The sequence below is a fragment of the Dipodomys spectabilis genome, unplaced genomic scaffold, assembly GCF_019054845.1.
Source record: "Dipodomys spectabilis isolate Male_0828 unplaced genomic scaffold, ASM1905484v1 ptg000053l, whole genome shotgun sequence".
Lineage (NCBI taxonomy): Eukaryota > Metazoa > Chordata > Mammalia > Rodentia > Heteromyidae > Dipodomys > Dipodomys spectabilis.
Window position 1 is genome coordinate 165,536 of NW_024870730.1, and position 24,169 is coordinate 189,704.

Genomic DNA, 24,169 nt, shown 5'->3' on the forward strand with positions numbered 1-24,169 from the left:
TTTGTTGGTGATTATAGAGACTGAGGCAGTATCTTCTGTATTGCAGTGGGAATCATGACTAATTTTGCTTGTTTTAAAGACAAGTCTCTTTATGTTGCTAGGACTGTCCTGTGGGCTCAAATAATTCTCTTGCCTCAGCTTCCTGAGGAGCAACCAGAACAGCAGGGTTTATGCTACCAAATCAAGTGTTGAAAACAGGTTTCCTATGTATCTATCTACCTACCTACCTACTCACCTACCTACCTACCTACCTATTATCTATCTATTGATGTGGTGATAATTTAAACTAGGGCCTCATATAGGCAAGAGCTGTACCACTGTGCAATTGTCCCAGCTCAGCATCCTGACTTTCTGAATTATTTAAGTGGAATCATCTACCTAGAGCCAGGTTGCAAAGGCTGGGCATGGCCTAGATTGGCTCACAGCACTTGTCATTCCTCTGAAACTTTGATTTCTTCTACCTACTTACAAGACTGGTTTAGATTTCATCTGAACTAACTGGTTGGTGTATACTAGGAAGAGCTGCCTTAAGCCTGTAACACCACTGCCAGAAGTGATTGACTGAGAATAGCATTGGCAGCCACCACATGGCTCTTCATATCATTATCCAAGTTTTTTTGGTAAACTGAAAAAAAGTTGATCTTTGAATTTTTTCCTCTGGAACTTTATCACATTGTACCAAATAAACAAAAGTTTTAAGTTGCCATTCCTATCTTCTCCAAAGTTTCAGCTTGATCTTTAGTGATGAGAGTAAATACAGATCCACCAAAGCACAAGGTAAGAAGAGCATGGCATGTTTGACCTCAGGAAGTCAACAACATAAGAAACACTTAAGCTTCTGTTGTTAACTAGAATAAAGAATAACAATATTTTGCTTTAGAATTTGATTTTATTTTCAAATTAGACAGTGTAAAAATTAAACAGTTCTGATAAAAACAAGGTTGGTGGTGATGATATTTTCTTTACATTTTTAAAATTTTATTGATAAGATGCTGTACAGAGGGGTTACAGTTCCATGAGTAAGGCAATAGAGTACATTACTTGTCGATCATTGTTACTACTTTCTTTCCTTGTCCAATCTGCTTTATAGAGGAATGTCCAAATGAAAGAAAACTGCTCCTGTACAACTTGGAGAGAGACTGAGAACGCCCGGGAATTCGCCTCGTGGATTGGCTGTGCTCCTCTCAGAGTGGCTTCCAGACCCAGTCCGGAGTCCCAAAGTCTGCGAGGCTGAACCTGGATTTACGTCGGGGGCATACCCAGCCTGGGAACCGCCCCAAGGCGCGAGGTCCCGCCCCCACGCATTAGCTCCACTCCCAAGCGCGAGGCTCCACCCCAAGCGAGCGGCCCCCTCAAGACTGGAACTACAGCTCCCAGAATGCCATACGAGCCCCGGAGAGACGCGGCCGTCGCGTCAGGAAAGGCGCGAGTGAGCAAGGGTTAGGCGGCCGCGGGTGTCCCCCCCCCCCCTTTCCAGTGCCGTCTGTCCTGCCGCTGTCTGAAGCCGGGGACGGAAGACGCGGCCCAGGGCCACTGCCCGAGCGCCGAGCGCTGGCGGGCTCTACCCAGCTGGTCTGCCCCGTGGCGGGGATCTAGGGCGGGATGTAGAGCGCTGGGCGCGGAGGCCGCGGGCGCGGCGGGGGCACCGCGGGGGCCGCGCCGAGGATGGAGAGGGCGATGGAGCAGCTGAACCGCCTGACGCGCTCGCTGCGCCGTGCGCGCACCGTGGAGTTACCGGAGGGTGAGCGCCGGCGGGGCGGACGCCGGGCCGGGCCGGGTCCCATCCTCTCCCCGCCCCCCCCTCCAATCCCGGATAAACTAACCGAAAGCGGAGGAAACGCTCGCGTTGACTTTCCTGAGCTGGGAGGTGCTGGGTCTGGGCCTGGACCCCGGGCCTCTCCCCTGCTTCCCCCTCACCCTCATCCTCTCCCCTTCCCCAGAAGGCCGGGGTCCCCCGGACCCGCAGCACGGGTCCCTCCCCCCGCCCCTGGGGGGCTTCGGCCAGGCCGCGTCCACCAGAGCCGGTGGCGCCCGATGACGTCCCCGTGGCGGACCGCCTGGCAGGAGCTCCGAAGACCTTGTTTAAGCTGCCGGGTGGGCTTAAAACTGCTTTTTGAAATGTAGGGCGCTGCTGTGTTTTGACCGTGGACATGCAGACCAAAGGTTGGGAAACAGGAGGCATTTCCTTAAAGTAGTGTGTGCCTGCGTGCGTGCGTGTGTCTGTGTGTGTGTGTGTCTGTGCGTGCCTGCGCGCCCACACACATTTTTGTTTAATAGGCGTACTTCCCTTCTTTTGATCATCCATCAGACTTAATGTTGAGCAGGTATGAATTCTGGGGTGCATGTACCAAGAGGAATTAAGGCGTGGTCCCTGTAGTTCAAAACTCTTGGTTCAGGGGCCCAGACTCTTTCTAAACAGGTAAAACTAGCAGTAAAGGAGATGAGGAGAAAAACAAAAGAAATCAAAAAACAAAACAAAGCAAAAACCCACAAAAAAAACCCCGACTTGTTTGTGGATTGATGAACTCAGATGTTTGAGTGGCAGTGAGCAGCTGGTACTCAAGCCTTTAGAGTCTTTAATTTTTTTTTTTTTTTGTGCCTAAGTGAGCAAAAAGGGCTGTAACTGGCAAATAGCTCTCCATCTAAATAGTTGGTGTTCTTTCTTTTCTTTTCTCCCCTCAAAAAAATTTGTATGAATCGATGCTGGGGAGTTTATGGATTAGGGAAGCAGGTCTTGGAGGAGAAGTTCTGGGACTGGGGATTTAGGATTAATTTCCTTGAAAAAGTTTTCTGTAGACTATTTAGAAATTAGAGTAGGGAAGATTTGTGGGGACTGTTTCTCAAAAATGATTTTTATATTTGCTACTTTGTAAGAATGAAGTGGTTTAGAATAATCTTGATTTTAGTGTCTACAACTTAAGCTTCAACTTTTTCTTTTAAATTCCTCCTTTGACTCTTATTACATAATTGCGGCTCTCACTTTTCCACTGTCAAGTCGTTGTTATATGTAATTTCGCTGCACTGCAATTTGTGTCACCTAATTTGAGTAATTGGTATTTTTTTCCTTTTTTACATACCGTGATTTAGAAGGCACTGATAGTATTTCTTAGTTTAAAAAAATACTATATTTTTATTGTTAGAAAACTGGAGGATTAAGAAAAATAGAATAAGAAACCTGTTATTTTACCAGTCAGCAATCTTAGCATTTTTTTCTTCCCCCCCCAATCTTAGCATTTTCTTAGTATTTTATTCCATTTTTATTTCTTTTTCTTTTTCTATCAAAACAGGATCATACTCCCAATGGCCTTTTATTTTGATTGTAGAAAACATCAAAACTTTTATTTTCATTATACTTAATGACTAAGAATTCATATTTAATTTTATTGTAAAGGTGATGTATAGAGGGGTTACAGTTACATAAGGTAATGAGTATATTTCTTGTCAAATATTGTTACCCCCTCCCTCATTTTTCTCTTTCAGTGTTTTCCTTCACTCTCTCCCAGTGTCTAATCGTAGTGTCCAGTGAGCTCTACTGCTATACTTTGTCACCCTTTTTCTTTGAGTTCTGTGTCTCCCCCCTCCAAAGGTATACAGGTGAATAAACCATAAAGAAAACAACCACTAACAAAATAAGAAAAAAAATAGAAACAAAAAACAAAAAAGATCTTTTGTTTCCATATCTTTTAGTTCATTTGGATATATTTATTATTTTATATAAATATAAAGAGGAACATGGGCATTGCACCTTTCTGTTTCTCCACTAAGAGTTATCCTCTTTTGAGACAGTTACTTTAACAAGTTGGGTGTGGTGGTCCATGCCTGTGTTTCTAGTTTCATGGTAAGGGTAGGTACTGGGATTACCGTCTCAGGTATGCTTGGGCAAAAAGTAAAAAGACTGGAGTTAGCCAGATGCCAGTGGCTTATGCCTTTAATCCTAGCTACTCAGGAGGCTGAGATCAAAGTTCAAAGCCAGCCCGAGCAGAAAAGTCCCTGTGAGACTCTTACCTCCAGTTAACCACTTAAAAACTGGAATTGGTTTTGTGGCTCAAGTGGTAGAGTGCTATCATTGAGCACAAAGAGGTACAAGGACAGCACCTAGGCCCTGAGTTCATTCATGCCCCCCAACTGACAAAAATAAAAAAGGTTTGGAGGTGTAGCTAAGTGTTACACCACTTGCTGAGGCTGAGTTCAAACTTCAGTACCACCAAAAAATTACACAGATATCAGACTTTTTGAGGTTTAAGAGAAATGTATATATGTAAATATACACACAACATAATATATATAATTTATATAATACATATTATGCAATATGTATTATATGTTGTATATTATGTATAATATATAAAATACAGTATATAATATATAACATACATAAAATATGTAATACATATATATAATGCTTTTGAATCACCAGCAACACAAAAAATACTTTAAAATATTTTGGTTATTAATAAGATTTACTATTCTATTTCTGTAATGAAAGGACTATTACATATGTTCACTGAACTTGTGAGTTTTGATTAGGATAAATTGTTTTCATACATATACTTACAAATAGTAAAATTGAACAAAATATGTGAAGAAAGTTCATTTTCCCCACAAACTAAGTATACATTTCTGAACATAAAAGTTACATTTTTTATACACAATCAAAATACTATTTTAAACATCATTAGACTTAAAATGATTTTTTAAACTATCTTTAAATATCTAACACAATATCCCGCATTAAAAAAATGTCCCAGTGTTGGGGATTGGTCCCACGACACAGGGCCTGTCCCACGCTATGAAAGTAAATATTCTATCACTGACTACACCCACACCCTAAAGTTGATTTGAGTCCGTGAAACACATTATAATCAGTTGGTTCATCTCTTAAGACTTTTAGTATGTTTTTCCTCCTTAAAACAATTTTTTTGGGACTGGGAAGGTAGCTCAGTGGTAGAGTGCTTGCCTTACATGCATGAGGCCCTGGGTTTGATTCCTCAGCACCATATAAACAGAGAAAGCCAGAAGTGGTGCTGTAGCTCAAGTGGAAGAGCACTAGCCTTGAGCTAAAGAGCTGAAGGACAGCACCCAGGCCCAGAGTTCAAGCCCCACAATCGACTAAAAAAAAATTTTTTTTTTTAGATTTACAGAAAACTTACATGAATAGAGAATTCATTCAGCTTTCTCAACCATTAATGTCTTGTAGTTAGAAACTAAGAAGTTAATATTTACATAATAATAGTATTAACTACACTACAGACTTAGAATTTCACATTTTCTCATGGCTTTTTTCTATTTTAGTATTCTTTCAATTTAAGATTATTACTTAATTTAGGATTCTTTTTTTTTTTTGGGTCCGGTCGTGGGGCCTGAACTCTGGGCCTGGGCGCTGTGCCTCAGCTCTTCAGCTCAAGGCTAGTGCTCTACCACTTGAGCCATAGCACCACTTCCGGCTTTTTTCTTTTTGCTTATGTGGTGCTGAGGAATCGAACCCAGGGCCTCAGGCATGCAAGGCAAGTGCTCTACCACTGAGCCACCTTCCCAGCCCCTTAATTTAGGATTCTTTGAATCTGGGATACCACATTATGTTTAGTTGACCTGTTTTTTTTTCCCCCTCCTTAGGCCCTCTACTCCCACTCCCTGCAATTTAATTCTTCACTTTTGTTTTTTGTTATACTAATAGACTTAAGGAGGACTGATCCAGTATTTTGTAGAACCTCCTAATTTGCATTTGTAAGATATTTTCTCTTCATTGGGCAAACTAAACGCATTTTTGACAAGTCCATAAAGCGGTATGTCTTTCTTGGCAGATCATGTCAGAGTTATGTGTTACACCAATTATTTCTGGTGGTGTTTCAAAATAGAGTCTGCTGAATTCTTCACTGCAATTAATATTTTTGGGATATGCTTTGATAGTATGCAAATATGTTGTTTTTCCTCAAACTTTAGCCCTTTAATTTTAGCAACAGTATTTTAAAGGGAAACATTAGGTCTGAACAAAAACTTCCAAATTGACATGAGAATGATCATTAGTAGAACATAAAGATGAATTCAAAATACTGACTGAAAAGTGCGTAAGTATAACATGTCATCATAAATGTTGATTTTTTAACTTTTTGGGTCATATGTTTATAAAAGATTAAAGTATAAATCTAATGTAAAATGATAAGTAAAATTGAGGGTTTGATGTTTCAGAAATGCATCCATAAAGTATAAGAATCAAGTATCTTATGTATTTAACATTTTAACTTTAACGTTCGTATCTTTACTATTCTTTTGTTGTTGTTGTTGTTGGTCCTGGAGCTTGAACTCTGAGCCTGGGCGCTGTCCCTCAGCTCTTTAGCTCAAGGCTAGCACTCTACCACTTGAGCCACAGTGCCCACTTCCAGCTTTTTCTGCTTGTGTGGTGCTAAGGAATCGAATCTAGGGCCTCATGCAAGGCAAGCACTCTACTACTGAGCCACCTTCCCTGCCCATCTTTACTATTCTTAATACTTAACATTCCCCTGAACTATTACATAAGTATGATAAAATGTCTAGAAAAATGCCTCTTTGGAAATAGATTTTCACTTTTAAAAAATACAGAAAGCATTATGGAATTGTAACCCCTTTGTACAACTCCTTAATAATAACAATAAAAAAAAGTACAGAAAACAGATCTCCAGTTTTCTCCTTGAATTCAATAGCAAAGCTCTTTTGTGGTGATTTAGAAGGGATAAGCAGTAGAGAAAGATAAGCAGAAATTCTATGTTTGGAATTTTGCCGTATCTATGGTATTCTGCACTATTCCTTTTTTCCACTTCTTGTGACTTATAAGGTAGATTTAAAAAAGAAAATCTCAGCTGGATCCCCATGGCTCATACCTGTAGTCCTTGCTGCTCAGGAGGTCTGAGATCTAAGGATTACGGTTTTTTTTTTTTTGGTCGGTCGGTCGTGGGGCTTGAACTCTGGGCCTGGGCACTGTCCCTCAGCTCTTCAGTTCAAGGTGAGCGCTCTACCACTTGAGCTACAGCACCACTTCCGGTTTTCTGGTGGTTTATTGGAGATAGGAGTCTCAGGTCTCTCCTGCCCGGGCTGGCTTTGAACTGCGAAAGGATTACAGTTTGAAGCCAGCCGGGCCAGCCTGGACAAGAAAGTCCATGAGACTTTTATCTCCAGTAAATCAAGAGAAAATGGGAAGTGGAGCTATGGCTCAAAGTGGTAGAGCAGTAGCCCTGAGCAAAAAGGCTCAGGGACAGCACCCTGTTAGTTAAAGACCCACAACCGACAAAAAAAAGCCAAAAACAAAAAACCCCTAAAATACTACCTCTTGGAAAAAGTAGGAGATAAATTGTAGTAGATTCTTGGTAGGTGTATGGTTCCAAGGAGATCTCAGTTGAAGAAAACCCACAAACTGTCAGTATATATAGAGTTTAAAACAATTGATCAGAAGAGGGGACTGAATGGCAGCTTTACTGAATCAGCTGAAATTTGTAATGTGTGTAGGATTTTTAAATTTGTTGTGTTTGGTTAACCCAGAGTAATATATCTGTGAATAAGGTGAACTTACTATAATTATTTTTGTTTTTTTTTTTCTTTCTTAACTCAGATAATGAAACTGCTGTTTACACATTAATGCCAATGGTTATGGCTGATCAACACAGGTGAGGGATTTATAAATTCATGTTTTTTGAGAAATACAAGATCTAAATATTGTACACATATGTATATGTACACATACCAACCCACAGTTTAGAAATACTGTCTGGGGGGGGGCAAGTTTATTTAACTTCACTATTATATATTTTTATTGTGAAATAAGAAATGAGTTTTCTAAGATTCGTATCTAAGCTGTAAAAAATTTTTTTTGGTTGGTCATGGGGCCTGGGTGCTGTTCCTCAGCTCTTCAGCTCAAGGCTAGCACTTTACCACTTGAGCCACAATGCCACTTCTGGCTTTTTTTTCTGCTTATGTGGTGCTGAGGAATTGAACCCAGGGCCTCATGCATGAAAGACAAGCATTCTACCACTGAGCCACCTTCCCAGTCCCATAAGCTGTAAAATTGTATGGAAAGAGATTTTCTAAATGAAAGTTTAGACTTTAAGTAAAGGTTTTGATTGGTCACTGACAGAAAAAAATACTGTAAGGATCTCTTACAAATTACTACTGATACTTGTAGCAAGAGATTGGGGAAGAGGAGCAACTTGTTTTCCTCATGTACTTCTACTTTGATGTTCTTTTTATTAATGTAGCGTTTATACTCTTTTAAAGGGGAATATGTAAGATGGTTATCTGGCTGTGAAGGGATCTCAACACAGGAATCAGTTCTCACTGGGTAATTCGTTATATGTTTAAAAAAATGAAGATAGGGGCTGTGAAGGTGGCTCAGTGGTAGAGTGCTTGCCTTGCATGCATGAAGTCCTGGGTTCAATTCCTCAGCACCACATAAGCAGAAAAGGCTGGAAGTGGCGCTGTGGCTCAAGTGGTAGAGTGCTCGCCTTGAACTGAAGAGCTGGGTGACAGTGGCCCAGGCCTAGAGTTCAGGCCCCACAACCGACAAATAAAAGAAAAAAAAAAGATAAACTGGTTTGCTAAATAAATTTGGGATATTTTTTGTTTGAATTCCTGTCTGGTATAATTAAAAAATGTTTTTAAGCCAGGCACATGGTGGCATACTCCTGTAATCCTAGCTATTTAGATGACAGATCCAGAGGCTTGAAGTTCAAAGGCAGACTGGGCAGAAAAGTCCATGAGACTCCATATCCAAAATAGCCAGCAAAAACAAAAACAAAAAAAGCCAGGTGCAGTAAGCATGGCTCAAGTTGTGGAGTGCCAGCTGAGCAGTGAACTGACAAAAGTTTTTGTCTGACTAACTTAATTTGGGAAATATTAATATAGATAGACTCACTGTTGAAAAAGCAAGCAGTCAAGCATACTTCCTTTGTTTTTCAAGCATCTAGAGAGAGCTGAAGCTAACTTACACTTAAGTGTCCTCAGAACAGGTAATGTAGCACTGTTTGAGTGGCATATCAGGAAGCCTTCAGTTCAGGTTTATTGGTCGAGGTAGTTGGTTTTATTATTGTTGTTTTTATTATATTAGAGGTATGAGATTTTAAGTTAAATTAGAGCTTCATGCTTGTTTAGGCAGGTGTTCGGCTGCAGAGCCATACCTCCAGTCATTTCTGCTCTGGTTACTTTTGAATAGGGTCTTACTTTTTGCCTGTAATTCTGTTTGTGTTTTCTGCCATAACTGGAATGACACGTATACCACCATACCCACCTTTTTCTATTGATATGGGTTGAGGTAGGTGGCTTTTGAATATCTTTAAAAATCTAGGTGGCCTCCAACCATGATCCTCCTGACTGGGGTAGCTAGGATTATAGGTATGAGACATTATGCCTCATGGCTTTATTTTTTAGACATTAGTCCACAGGCTGGCTTCAAACTTGAGATTGTCTGCCTTAACCTTTCCAGTGCAGGGATTACAGGTGTGTGCCATCATTTCTGGTGTTGGAGTTTGGATATTTTGCTGACTAATATACCTTGATTTTTGGCTGATAGGGACAGGATCTTTAAATAATTAGTAAGAGTAGCTAAAGAGCTGTTAACTTAATATATTAGGTTTGCAAACACTTTTATATATTGATTGCTTTTAATTTTTTGAGTTTTGTAGATCTGTTTCTGAACTACTATCAAATTCAAAATTTGATGTCAATTATGCATTTGGACGTGTGAAAAGAAGCTTGCTTCACATTGCAGCAAAGTAAGATAAAAACTGTTTTGGGCTAAACTTTGGTCTTTATAGTATGAATCATAAGCTTTGAATCCGTATTGTCTCTTAGTGTGGGGAGAGATGAGGATAGCTAAGTAGTTCTTTATCCTGTAGGGCATAGTGTGCCATGTGTTCTGTCCCTGGATAAATGGTTAACTTTGGATTGAACATAGATTTTTATTCCCATTGTCTGCTTTTTCTACATCAGTTGTGGGGATTTTCTTGTAGATGTATGTAATGTGTGGATTTTCCAAATTTTCCTTTTATCCCAGAAATATATGGAATAAAAAGGATATGATAACTACATATGAAGTCATTGGCTTTGTATTATTTGCTTATGTGGGAGTATTTTTTTTTAATCCATTACCTTCTACTTGTATAATTTATTAATTAACCAGCATATTGTTCTCCTTTCCATGATTTAGGGCAAGTGTGTTGAAATTAATTATTTGTGATTATCTTAGCTTCTGGAAAGCTAATTTCCTCTATTTTGCTTCACTTGAATTTGTCAAATACTTCATATCTTTCTTAGTACAGTGTACCATTTTGAAAATAGAGGATATTTGCTATTTATGACAGAAATTAACACCAGTGGTTCACACCTACAATCATAGTTACTCTAAGGAGGCTGAGATTTGAGGATTACAATTAAAAGCCAGCTCAGGCAGAAAAGTCTGTGAGACTTTTGTATCCAGTTAACTACCAAAAAAGCCAGAAGAGGAGCTATGGCTCAACAATGCTAGCCATGAGCAAAATAGAATCTCAGGGACAGTACCCAGGCTCTGAGTTCAAACTCCAGACCCAGCACAATGAAAATATATGTGTGTATAGATATCTTAAAATTACCTTGGTATAGGTGTTTCATGCCTGTTATCCTAGTTACTCAGGAGGCTGAGATCAGAGGATCATGGTTTGAAACCAGCTTGGGCAGTTTTATGTCCAGTTAACCACCAAATAGTTGAAAAGTAGAGCTGTGGCTCAAATGGTAGAGTGCTAGCCTTGAGCACAGAAACACAGGGACAGCACCCTGGGATTAGAGCGTGCACACACACACACACACACACACATACACACACACTTTCTCTCTCTCTCTCTCTCTCTCTCTCTCTCTCACACACACACACACACACACACACAGAGAATACTGTTTTTTCAATTAGTTTAAGCTCTGGCAAGAGTAGCTGTTTATTGATTGTATCTGAACTTCTTTTTTTAATATTGTTTTAGTTGTGGATCGGTGGAATGCTTAGTTCTTCTGTTAAAGAAAGGAGCAGATCCTAACTATCAAGATATATCAGGTTGTACTCCTCTTCATTTGGCAGCTAGAAATGGGTAAGTCTTCTATTTAAGTACTGTTGTATTATCAGTTGTATTGATTTAACAATATTTGAGCAAGATTACCTGGATTTGATGACTTCCCACTCACAAAATATTTACTTTGGGAAAAGTTAAAAAATATGTGTATTTTAAAGTCTCTTATATAAGTGTACTTTTTAAATTAGATACGAGGGGCTGGGAAGGTGGCTCAGTGGTAGAGCGCTTGCCTTGCATGCCTGAGGCCCTGGGTTCGATTCCTTAGCACTACATAAGCAAAAAGAAAAAAGCCGGAAGTGGCTCTGTGGCTCAAGTGGTAGAGTGCTAGCCTTGAGCTGAAGAGCTGAGGGACAGCACCCAGGCCCAGAGTTCAGGCCCCACAACCGGACCCCCCCCAAAAAAATGAGATATGAATCATTACATAGCCATATTTTATGATTTATCATTGCATATTAAATTATATATTTTTCTTCTTGAAGGTAAATTTGTGTAAGTTTATTACTTGTATTAAATTGACATTTTCTGCAAAGTGTAGTTTTTGCTTCTGGTTTTAGGTTTTATTTGGGTAATCTTTTTTTTTTTACTAAAAACAAGTTTTTTGGGGAAGGGAACATTACATATTACTGCTTTTCTTCATTGGACCCTACCCTAAATGTTCTTGGATCTGTTTCCTTGGCCAGTTCCCACTTAACTATTTTTGAACCAGGCAAGTGGTTCATATCAGCTTCTGATTAGGTTTTAGAAATCTACCTATTTGTAGAAACAGACAGAAACACAAATGTACTTTTAAAAATGCTCATTTTAATATTATCTATGTGCTTATTAATGCTTACTCAGAATTTATTTCTGGTTTTTCATAATTATATGTTAGATAAAAATTTGGTAAATATTTGAACTTAAAAGTTTATTTAGAGCTTTATTTTTTCCCTTTTTTTTTTTTTTTGTCGGTCATGGGGCTTGAACTCTGGGCCTGGGCGCTGTCCCTCAGCTCTTCAGCTCAAGGCGAGCGCTCTACCACTTGAGCTACAGCGCCACTTCCGGTTTTCTAGTGGTTTATTGGAGATAGGAGTCTCACGGTCTTTCCTGCCCGGGCTGGCTTTGAACCGCGATCCTCAGATCTCAGCCTCTTGAGTAGCTAGGATTACAGGCGTGAGCCACCGGCGCCCGGCTATTTTTTCCCATTTTTTTGATTATAATGATGCTTTCAAATGTTTATAATTTGTTTTCAGGTCCCAAAACCAAAGTGAGATAAATGATTTGTTCTTTTTTCTTTAAAAAAGGTTATTTGAGGGCCATGTGTGATAGGGCATGCCTGTAATGTCAGCTATGTATGTGGCATAAGTAGGTGGATAACAGTTTGAGGCTGGTCTAGGCAAAAACACATGAACTTATTTAAAAACTAAAGCAAAAAAGGCAGAAATATGATTCAAGTGGGAGACTACCCAGAAAGTACAAGACCCTGACCAAAGAAAAAAGGATTTATTTAGACAATGAGAATTTTAGTTACTGACTTAGAAGATTGGATATTTTATTGATGATCAATAAAGTTTTATTGAGAGTTATATGTCTGACTGTGAAAGAAATAAGATATACTCCATGGTATAAAGAACTCTCTGATCTAGTTGAGTAATAGTATACTATGAATAGTATATTATTATATAATAATGCTGTATAATTGTGTAATATATACATGATTCATAATATACATGTTATGTGTATAAATATATAAACTTTTTGCTCAGTTAGATTACAAATCGCATGCCATGGATTATATTTACTCAGTCATTTCAGACTGAGTATCTCATACTTGATTACCATGTGATAGAAAATAAGCCATCAGAGGTTTGAGATTTCATGTAGTTAACATGAATTGAAGATAAATATTGAATTATATCTAGGTATTGATCAGGCTAAAGGAAACTATTAGTAAGAGGAGTAAGATTAGTAGAAGGAAACTATTAGTAAGAGGAGTAAGATGAGTAGATAGTTCAAAATTGGTCGAACAGTAAATTACAGCATTTCACAGTTAAAAAAATAGAGCATTTCACAGTTAAATAAGAGAAGTAGGCAGAGGACTTACTTGAATAGACATTTCTTCAAAGATACAAATATTTCTATAAGCGTATAAGATGTTCACTATAAAATATTAGGGACATACAAAGCTACTTTGAGATAACTCAGACTCAAGATGAACTTAAGGGATTTTATGCTGAGTAAAATACCACAAAATGTATGCTTTGGAATGGTTCAGGTAGTATATTTTATGTATATTTTACCACTTAATAGAAAAAAAAGAACTTAATGCAGGGATGCATGTGTTTGCATTTTATTAATTTCTGGAAATGTGTTTATAACTAATGTTAGTATTAACTTAAAATATTTTGCAATTAACATTTTGCAATTAAGAATATAAAAAGTAACACTGTATCCATTCTCCAGCCACTAGACTTGGAGTTTCTTACATTTCTACTGAAGATTACAATTCTATTTATTTTGTCAAACTAGAAATGTCTGCAATTTGAATGATGAAGTTTTCTCAGTGATATGGTAAACTCGATTTGTGCCATTTTCCATTTTTTCTGTTACCTTAAGGTCATAAATACAGTTTTTATTTTATTTCAGAGTCTTGTTACATATTATGGATATAGTTTAAATTGCATATACTGATATTATGATACCATCAATTAATCCTGATTGCATTTTGCTTTGTGTGCTTTTCTGGTGCCTGTTATCTATGCCTGTGTCTTTTGTTTTTCAGACAGAAGAAATGCATGAGTAAATTATTAGAATACAGTGCTGATGTCAATATTTGTAATAATGAAGGCCTTACAGCGGTAAGCTATTAATTTTGAGATTTTTAACAGATGCTTTTAAAAATAATCTTGAATATGATGGTAATGCAAAGAAGGTTCAGAATGCTTTGAGGTGTAGTTTTCATTTATGTGAAATGAAACATGGTGAAATACAGTTTAACCATATCCCTTTTTTTTTTTCTTTTTTTTTTTTTTTTTATTGTAAAGCTACTATACAGAGGGTCACAGTTACATGAGTGAGGTTATGAGTACACTTCCTCTTGAACATTGTTACCCCCTCCATTGTTTTCCCCCTACCATCCCCTCCCTCCCTCCCTTCCCCGAGGTTCTTTTTTTTTTTTTTTTTTTGATTGTGATTAAATGATTACATAATTTCAAAGTCACAAGTTCATTCTAACTTCCCTGGGGCAAATTGTCTACCACAGTCTGTAATATATAACAGTGTTCACATGTTATATACCATATTTGTGATCAGCAGCATGAGGATATTTAGTAGTGGTTCAACCAGATGAGCGGGAGTTCTTTGTTTCTTAAGTCCTGTTAGTTTTGTCGTATCACTAACCTTTTGGATTTAGCATCCACTTATGAGGGAGACCATGTACCGTTTGTCTCTTCGTTCTTGGCTTACCTCGCTCAACATGATTCCTTCTAGCTCCATCCATTTCCCTGCAAATGCCATTATTTTGTCATTTCTAATGGCTGCATAATATTCCATTGTGTATAGATACCACAATTTTTGGATCCATTCATCTGTGGTGGGGCACCTAGGTTGTTTCCATATCCTAGCTATTGCGAACAGTGCTGCAATAAACATGGAGGTGCACGTGTCCTTGTATATTGGTTCCTGTTGTTCAGGGTAGATGCCTAGAAGTGGTATGACTGGGTCGTAAGGGAGGTCAATCTTTAGCTTTCTAAGGACCCTCCAGACTGCTTTCCAAAGTGGTTGTATAAGTGTACATTCCCACCAGCAGTGTAATAGGGTTCCTCTTTCTCCACATCCCCTCCAGCATTTGTCGTTGGCTGATTTGTGGATGTGGGACATTCTGACTGGGGTAAGGTGGTATCTCAGGGTTGTCTTTATTTGCATTTCCTTCACCACCAGGGATGATGAACATTTCCTCATGTGTTTCTTTGCCATTTTTATTTCTTCATTTGAGAAGTCCCTCTTTAGTTCCCTTGCCCATTTAGTAATTGGTTTGTTAGGTTTGGGAGGGATTAGTTTCTTGAGTTCCCTGTATATACAGGATGTTAACCCCTTGTCTGATATATTGCTGGTAAATATTTTTTCCCAATTAGTTGGTTGTCTTTCTAGCTTAGTTGCGATAGATTTAGCTGTGCAGAAGCTTTTTATTTTAAGGTAGTCCCATTTGTCGAGTCTCTCTCCAACTTGTTGTGACCCTGGGACTCTGTTCAGGAAGTTCCTTCCTGTGCCTATTAGTTCAAGTGTCTCTCCTACTCTGTCCTGCAGTAGTTTCAGAGATTCAGGTTTAATGTTAAGGTCTTTAATCCATTTTGAGTTGATGTTGGTGCATGGTGATAGGCTGGGGTCCACTTTTAGTTTTCTGCATGTGGCTGCCCAGTTTTCCCAGCACCAGCGGTTGAAGAGGCTGTGTTTCTTCCATTGTATGTCTTTGGCTCCTTTGTCGAATATCAGCTGGCTGTAGGCCTGTGGATTTATATCTGGATCTTCTATTCTGTTCCATTGGTCTTCGGGTCTGTTTTTGTGCCAGTACCATGCTGTCTTTGTGATTATAGCTCTGTAGTAGAGTTTGAAGTTCGGCATGGATAGCCCTCCCATATTGTCTTTATCCCCTAGTATTGTTTTGGCTACTCTAGGTCTTTTGTTGTTCCATATGAATTTTTGGACTGTTTTCTGTATTTCAGTGATGTACGTCATTGGGATTTTAATAGGAATTGCATTGAATTTGTATATTAATTTTGGAAGTATCACCATCTTTACTATATTAAGTCGGCCTATCCAGGAGCATGGGAGGTCTTTCCATTTCCTAGTGTCTTCTGCAATTTCTTTCTTTAACTTTTTATAGTTCTCATTAAATAGTTCTTTTACATCTTTGGTTAGGTTAATTCCTAAATATTTTATTTTTTGGGAGGTTATTGTGAATGGGGTTGCTCCCTTTATTTCCCTCTCTTCCTGTGCGTTATCAGTGTATAGGAAGGCAACTGATTTTTGTGGGTTTATTTTGTATCCTGCTATTTTGCCGAAGTGACTTATGATTTCTAAAAGTTTGGGGATGGAGTTTTTGGGATCGTGGAGGTATAGTATCATGTCGTCTGCAAAAAGGGATAGTTTCACTTCTTCTTTCCCTATGCGGATCCCTTTAATGTCTTTTTCTTGCCTTATTGCCCTGGCTAAGGGTTCTAGGACTATGTTGAAGAGGAGTGGAGACAGTGGACATCCTTGCCTTGTTCCTGTTTTTAGGAGGATTGGTTGTAGCTTTTCCCCATTAAGTATAATATTGGCTATTGGTCTGTCATAAATGGCTTTTATTGTTTTTAGAAATGTTCCTTCTATTCCTATTTTCTCCAGAGCTTTTAGCATGAATGAATGTTGAATTTTATCAAAGGCCTTTTCTGCATCTGTGGCGATAATCATGTGATTCTTGACCTTGGCTCTGTTGATATGCTGGATTACATTTATTGACTTACGTATGTTAAACCATCCCTGTGTCTCTGGGATGAAGCCTACCTGATCATAGTGTATTATTTTTTTTATGTGTTTCTGGATTCTGTTAGCTAGAATCTTGTTAAGGATCTTTGCATCTGTGTTCATCAAGGAGATTGGCCTGTAATTCTCCTTTTTGGTTGGGTCTTTGCCTGGTTTGGGGATGAGTGTGATATTGGCTTCGTAGAATGAGTTTGGGATAGCTCCCTCCTTCTCTGTTTCTCTGAAGAGCTTGAGGAGTATGGGTATTAGTTCTTCTTTAAAGGTCTTATAGAATTCTGCTGTGAATCCATCTGGTCCTGGGCTTTTTTTTGTTGGAAGACTTTTGATAACTTCCTGTATCTCATTATAGGATATTGGCTTATTTAATTGGTTAACTTCTTCTTTGCTCAGTTTGGGTAACTTGTATTTCTCTAAAAATGCATCCATTTCCGCCAGATTTTCTTCCTTTAGAGAGTATAGCTTTTGAAAGTAGTCTGTTAGAATTGTTTGGATATCTTGGGTACGTGTTGTGATGTTTCCCGTGGCATCCCTAATCCTATTAGTATGGGTTTCCTCTCTTCTTTTTTTAATTAATCTTGCCAACGGGCCATCAATTTTGTTTATTTTTTCAAAGAACCAGCTTTTTGTTTGGTTTATTTTGGTTATGGTTTTCTGATTTTCTAATTGGTTAATCTCTGCTCTCAATTTGGTTATCTGGCTTCGTCTAGTAGCTTTAGGTCCCATTTTTTCTTGTTTTTCTAGCTGTTTTAGTTGCAACATGAGATTATTTACTTGGTCTGTCTCCATTCTCTTGATGTGGGCACTGAGGGCAATAAATTTGCCCCTCAGGACTGCTTTTGCTGTGTCCCACAAGTTTCTTTGTGAGGTGTTTTCATTTTCATTGAGTTCTAGGAAATGCTTTATTTCTTCTCTGATCTCTTCTGTTACCCAGGCCTTGTTAAGGAGTGTGCTGTTCAATTTCCATGTATTAGAGAAATTTCTGCGGTATGCTTTGTTATTGAGAGCTAGCTTGATTCCACTGTGGTCAGATAGGATACAGGGGATTATGTCGATCCCTTTGTATTTGCTTAAGTTCCTTGAATGAACTATGATATGGTCTATTTTGGAGAAAGTTCCATGAGCTGCTGAGAAGAATGTGTACTGTGTTGTTTTAGGGTGAAATACTCGGTAGATGTCAGTTAATTCCGCTTGAAGTATGGCCTCACTTAATTCGGTAGCTTCTTTGCCAATCCTCTGGTTGGTAGACCTGTCCTTTGGTGAGAGTGGCGTGTTAAAGTCTCCTAGTATTATCGTATTGGGATCTATTTTATTCTGTAAGTTTGAGAGCATTTGTTTAACATATCTGGGTGCACCGATATTTGGGGCATATAAGTTGATGATGGTTATATCCTCCTCTTGGATTGTTCCCTTTATTAATATGTAATGTCCGTCCTTGTCTTTCTGTACTGATTTTAATGAAAAGTTTATTTTGTCAGATATCAGGATAGCTACACCTGCTTTCTTATTGGGGGAATTTGATTGGTAGATCCTTTTCCACCCCTTCACTCTGAGTTTGTTTGTATGTTTGGCTGAGAGGTGGGTCTCCTGAAGGCAACAGATGGATGGGTCTTGTTTTCTGATCCAGTCCTCAGTTCGTTTTCTTTTAATTGGCGAATTCAGCCCATTTATATTAAGAGAAAGTATAGAGAGATGCATTGTTGTCCCTGCCATTCCGTTTTCCTAAGTTTTTCTTCTTTCCTTTCCTCCTGTGCTTGCTCAGTTAGACTTTGAGTAATGCCTGTTTGGGGCAGGTCCCAGTTCCTGGTTGCTTTCTTCAGGTTGTGTCCCCCCTCTTAGAATTCTTTGTAATGCTGGCTTAATGTTTATGTATTCATTTAGTTTTTCTTTGCTATTAAAAGTTTTCAGTTCTCCATCGAATGTGAATGCTAGCTTTGCCGGGTATATCAGTCTGGGTTGGCAGTTATTGGCTCTCAGGGCTCGTATGGTGCTTTCCCAGGCTTTTCTTGCATTCATTGTTTGTGTGGAGAGATCTGCAGTGATTCTAATTTTTTTCCCGTTGTAGTATAGCTCCTTCTTCATTTTTGCTGCATGCAGGATTGTTTCCTTATTATTCAGATCCATCATTGTTACTATTATGTGCCTAGAAGTGTTTCTCCTGGGATCTTGCTTGTTGGGTGTTCGATAAGCTTTTGTGATGTAGTTAAGATGGTCGTTTTTGAGGTGGGGAAAATTTTCATTGACTATCTTGTTAAATAGGTGTTGCATTCCCTTGCTCTGGAATTCCTCACCTTCGTCCACTCCGATTATGCGAAGGTTAAATTTTTTAGCATTATCTGCTTGCTCTTGAATTTCCCTTTGGTTTAATTTGAGTGATTTTTCCATATCTGTCACTTTTTGGTCCAGTTGGTGTATTCTGTCTTCTGTATCTGACACTCTACCTTCCATTTCATTCACTCTGTTGACCGTGGCTTCTATTGTGGTTTGCATGATGGAAATGGATCCCTTTATGGATTCAATGTTGGTTCTCAGAGTACTGATCTCACCTCTCAATGAGGTGATATCAGTATGCATTACCTCCAATTTGGCGTTTATCTCACTTCTTACTGAGGTTTGTGCAGCTTCTATTTTTGCATCCAATTTTTGTTTGATATCCTGTATATCTTTTGATAGTTCATCCTTGTGCTCTTTCAATTTCTGATCCATTTCTCGCTTTATTTCTTGAGTCATTGCCTCCAGCAACCCTTGGATGTAGTTTTTGTCTTCCATTCCTGCTTTGCTCCCACTGGGGCTCTCCCCTGCGTGGCTGCTGGCTTTTGAGGTGAGCTTGCTGTCCTGGGTAGTGGTAAACCTTGTGATTTTTCTCTGTGATTTTCGCATGGGGGTTCAGGAGACTGCTCTTCAATCTTGTTTTGGTGTGTCTGTCTTTGCTTGGTTGCTGATTCTCTATTGGTAGAGAGAGTCTGTGTCTGATCTGGATTCTGTTGGGAGCCTATTTCCAGCTGCTATTCACTTAGGATTCTCAGCTCTCTGCTGTAGCAATTCCCGCCTTTGGAAGGGTTGAGTAGCCTAGACTGCTTGTGTTTGCTCCTGCGGGTGCTCTTGGGAAGATCAGATGCTCTGGATGCACTCTCCCAAATACTGGAGTCTGCTATGGGCTCCTGATGTGTTTTTGTTTGTTTTGGGCTGGTTGTGGGCTTGAACTCTAGGTTTGGGTGCTGTCCCTCAGCTCTTCAGCTCAGGGCTGGCACCCTACCATTTGAGCCACAGCCCCACTTCTGACCCTTTTTGCTTTGTTCAGGCGCCGGTCCCCTGGCCTGGTTCCGGCCCCAGCCTGGAGCGCGCTCGTTAGGCCTGTGCTAATGTGTATACCACCTTGGTTATGCAGCCTGGAGGACACAGTTCAAATTTCTTCTACTGTTGGTAGTCTTGACCCAGGGGCACTGTTCCTGGCTTGAGCATTTAAGCTCCCTTCCCGGGGCGCTCTTGCTCTGGCCTGGCCAGCAGAGTGTGCTCCACCGGCTGGTGGGGCTCTCGAACAGTTCCCAGTTTTAGTGGGTCCTGTGGTCCGGGTGTTGGGGTAGGGAGTCTAGGTCAGGGTCTGGGGATTCCCTCCAGCTCTGGTCTCCCTTGATGGATTCCCTGTCCCCTGATGGGTACTCACCCTGTAGGTCGTCAGTTGTTGTTGCAGTCCGTCAGTTGTTGTTGCAGTCCGAGTTCAGTTGGGGTGGTTGCGGGCTGGGTTGGGCGGCCCCCCGCCGGGTCGTTGCGATCGCGACAGGTCCCTTTGTGGCGCTGCTGGTGCCGGGCGGCTTTGGCGGGATGGAGCCTCTCCGCTCCGGTGGAGAGTGATGGGTGGGGTGGGATCCTCCTGGAGACTCCCGGCTGGTAGGTTTCTCTGTTCCTGGCGATCCGCTGTTCTGCAATCCGGTACCTGGTGATCTGCAAGCAGCCCCCTGTGTCTCTGGGGCTCCGGCAGCCCCCGCCGGGCCGGCTGGCCGGCGGCTTGGCGCACTGCCGCGCGGCCAGTAAAGGTTGGGGGAGGGGTCTTCGCTCTTCTCTGTTCTGAAATTCTTCTTTTCCCCTCTTTCTTTTTTTGTTATTTTCCACCTCTGGTTTTTCTCTGAGTGTTCGTCTTTTTGTTGTTGTCGGTCTCTTGGGGAGATTAAAGGTTGGAACTCGAACTCTCTTTTTGGTTGGAGAGAGCTGTGGCGTTTCCCTACTGCCCCGTCGCCATCTTGAGAACTCCCCATATCCCTTTTTTAGATTTATAATTTTCACTTATTTGAAGACATTTTTCTGTAGCTTTTGTCACTGATTTTTAAGGGCCTTCTTAGGTTTCTGTCATAGTGTGTTACTAGTTTATTATAGTAAGCCATTATTCATTTTCCTTCCTTCCTTCCTTTCTTTCTCTTTCTTTCTTTCTTTCTTTCTTTCTTTCTTTCTTTCTTTCTTTCTTTCTTTCTTTCTTTCTTTCTTTCTTTTTCTCTCTCTTTCTTTCTCTCTCTCTCTTTCTCTCTCTCTCTTTCTCTCTCTCTCTCTTTCTCTCTCTCTTTCTCTCTCTCTCTCTCTCTCTCTCTCTTTCTTTCTTTCTTTCTTTTTCTTTCTTTTTCTTTCTTTGTCCTTAGGCTTCAACTCTGGGCCTGAACGCTATCCCTCAGCTCTTCAGCTCAAGTCTAGCACTCTACTACTTGAGCCACAGTGCCACTTCTGGTTTTCTGGTGATTTACTGGGAATAATGTCATGAACTTTCCTGCCTGGGCTGTCTTTGAACTGCCATCCTCAGATCTCAGCCTCCAGAGTAGCTAGGATTACAGGCATGAGCCACCAGGGCCTGGCTGCATTGTCTTTTTAAGGACTTTAAATAGGTTTATTATAGGAAAACTATGATTAGGTAGAGAAGAAAATAAAGTAACTGGGAACGAGAAAACTCCACATTCTTTCATTCATTTTGCTCTTATCATTTTCCTTGTAGAAATAAGTGTGGTTGGTTGCAGGGATTGAACTCAGGATTTGGACACTGTCCCTGACCTTTTTTGCTCCGCTTCCTGTTTTCTGGTGGTTAATTGGAGCCCAGCTTAATAAGTATATTTTAAATCTATATATGTGTTATAGGGTGGTGGTATGGAATACTGCAAGGGATTATTGACAAAATTTTAACTAAATTGTCATTTTTTTTTTCATTTTATTTTATTTTTTTTGTGAACATACTGTACAAAATTGTCATTGTTTAATGGGGCATTATTTTAGGTTTTAAGATAATAGGTTTATCTGGTTATTGAGCTATTATTTTGATGTCATGGCTGAAATGTCAAGTTTTAGTTATTAAATTGAATTTAATGTACTTGTAGATTTTTGTATCTTTAATTTTTGAATAAAGAAGAACAAACATTCAGTGTTTATTTGACATGCCTGGGCTTCTTTTGCTCAAGGCTAGCATTCTACCACTTGAGCCATAGTGCCACTTCTGCCTTTTTCTGTCATTAATTGAAGATAAGAGTTTCACAGATTTTCCTATCTGGTCTGGCTTCAAACTGGAATCTTCAGATCTTAGCCTTCTGAGTAACTAGGATTACAGTGGGAGCCACCAGTGCCTTGCCAGAGCTTAACATATTTTAATGGAGAAAAACATAAAGTGAAAATATATTGATTTGGATTTTGAAATGTGTAGTCCAAAGGATGTTTTTTTCCTCGTTGGTGCTGAGGATTGAATGAAATAAAAAGATTTTTGTCTTGCACATGTTAAACCCATGTTTTGCTACCAAGCTAAACTCCTGGCTCCTTTTAGTCTAATTTTAAAAATACTTTTATTATTTTTGCATATAGTATTTATTTATTTGTTTGTTCGTTTATGATAGTCCTGGGACTTGAACTCAGAGCCTGAATACTGTCTTAGCTTTTTGCTCAAGGCTGGTGTTCTACCATTTGAGCCACAGATTCACTTGGGACCTTTTTTTTTCTTTTTTTGGTGAACTGGAGGTAAGAGTCTCCAGGACTTTCCTTCACAGGCAGGTTTTTAACCTTGATCCTCAAATCTTAGCCTTTCAAGTAGCTAGCATTACAGGTGTGATCCATAAGGCACCTGTCTGCAGTTAGAGAATTTGAACCCGTAAACCACTTGAGCTATGTCCCAGACATTTTTTTTTTTTGCTTTATGTATTTATTTTTTAGATAGGATCTTGTGCTTCATGACCAGAGCCTCTGATCTCTCATTTTGTTACCTCGTCTCCTCCCTGGCTGAGATTATAGGCATAATCACATCCTGATAGTTCTTTGAGTTAGGATCTCATGAACTATTTTGTTCACGCTGACCTCAAACTGTGATCATCCTGCTTTTACTTGAAATAATTATAGATATGAGCCACCACACCTGGCTGACCCTCTTAGTCTAAAAATTTAACATTATCTTCAAATGGTTGATTTACAGATGTTTTGTTTTGAAAAATATTTTTATTATCATTAAGTAGTTGTACAAAAGAGTTGCCATTCAACAAAGCAGTTTATGAATACACTGCATTTTGATCACTCCCTTTCAAAGGTTCTCACCAAACCCAACCCACCCTTTCCCTCACTTTCTTAAATTTTGTAGGATATGAATTTTTTTGCCACTTAACAAAGCAGTTTATGTCTACAGTGCATCTTTATCCAACATTTTCACTCCCTTAAACCCACCCCTTCCCCTATTTTTCTTAATTTTGTGGTATACGCAAATGAATACTTGCCTGCATTTTCCCCTTCTTCCCCACTTCATTCCTCTGATACTCTCCCCTTGCCACCCTCCCCTTGCCACCCACCCCCCCCCCCCCCACCTGCAAGTGTCCATTTCCTGGTACATACTTTGTTGGGCTTTGACTTGGTCTTTCTAGGAATCAGACTATTTGAGTCTGTTATACTTCAGTTAATTCATTTGTAACCATTTATATAGCACTCAGTGTGATTTATACAAGTATGGATATACTCTAGCTACCACAAATAAGGGAAACTGTGCAATCTGTGTTTCTTTGGGTCTGGCTTACTTCACATAATGTAATTTTTTCCAGGTCTTTTCATTTCCTAGTGAATGGTACAGTATCATACTTTCTAATGGATGAGTAAAATTCCATTGTGAGTATGTACCACGTTTTCTTGATCCATTTATCCATTGAGAGGCACCTGGGTTGATTCCATATCTTTGCTATGGTAAATTATGATGCAGTGAACATGGTTGTGCTGTGGCCTTACTGTAGTATTTGTGCTCTATTGGATCCATGCCCAGGAGTAGATTTTCATTTTTTAAATCTTTATATTTTATTATTTTTATGATACATTTATGACATACATACAGAAGAAAAAGAACAGAACACTACTGTGTTAATCACTTTTTGATTAGTTTGCTTCTGGAAAAGAAGTAGACCCTTTTCTCTAGAGGTAAACTTGCTTAGAGTCCAGGATCATCTAAGAAACAGAACATTTGATCATCTTCAGCCAAGGGGACTTCCTATTTTGACTTCTTGGTTTTGTAATCTTAATAGTGTATGTATATCTTGATGCTTGTAATTTTCTTATTAAAATAGGGAAAATCTTTCTGGGCTTAAATATTTTTAGTTTGAATATAATGCTCAGTTGAAAATAGTATT

The 24,169-nt window shown here is 39.4% G+C and overlaps 1 protein-coding gene across 1 annotated transcript in view; it reads left to right on the forward strand.

Annotated features, from left to right (window-relative positions):
• Positions 1-1,418: 1,418 nt before the first annotated feature.
• Hace1 (HECT domain and ankyrin repeat containing E3 ubiquitin protein ligase 1) overlaps positions 1,419-24,169 on the forward strand; it is a 73,030-nt gene continuing 50,279 nt past the window's right edge. The window contains exons 1-5 of the mRNA XM_042679577.1: positions 1,419-1,741; positions 7,580-7,634; positions 9,645-9,734; positions 10,971-11,075; positions 13,816-13,891. Coding sequence (XP_042535511.1) covers positions 1,666-1,741; positions 7,580-7,634; positions 9,645-9,734; positions 10,971-11,075; positions 13,816-13,891 — 402 coding nt within the window. The 5' untranslated portion in view covers positions 1,419-1,665. The remainder of the gene's footprint in view (positions 1,742-7,579; positions 7,635-9,644; positions 9,735-10,970; positions 11,076-13,815; positions 13,892-24,169) is intronic.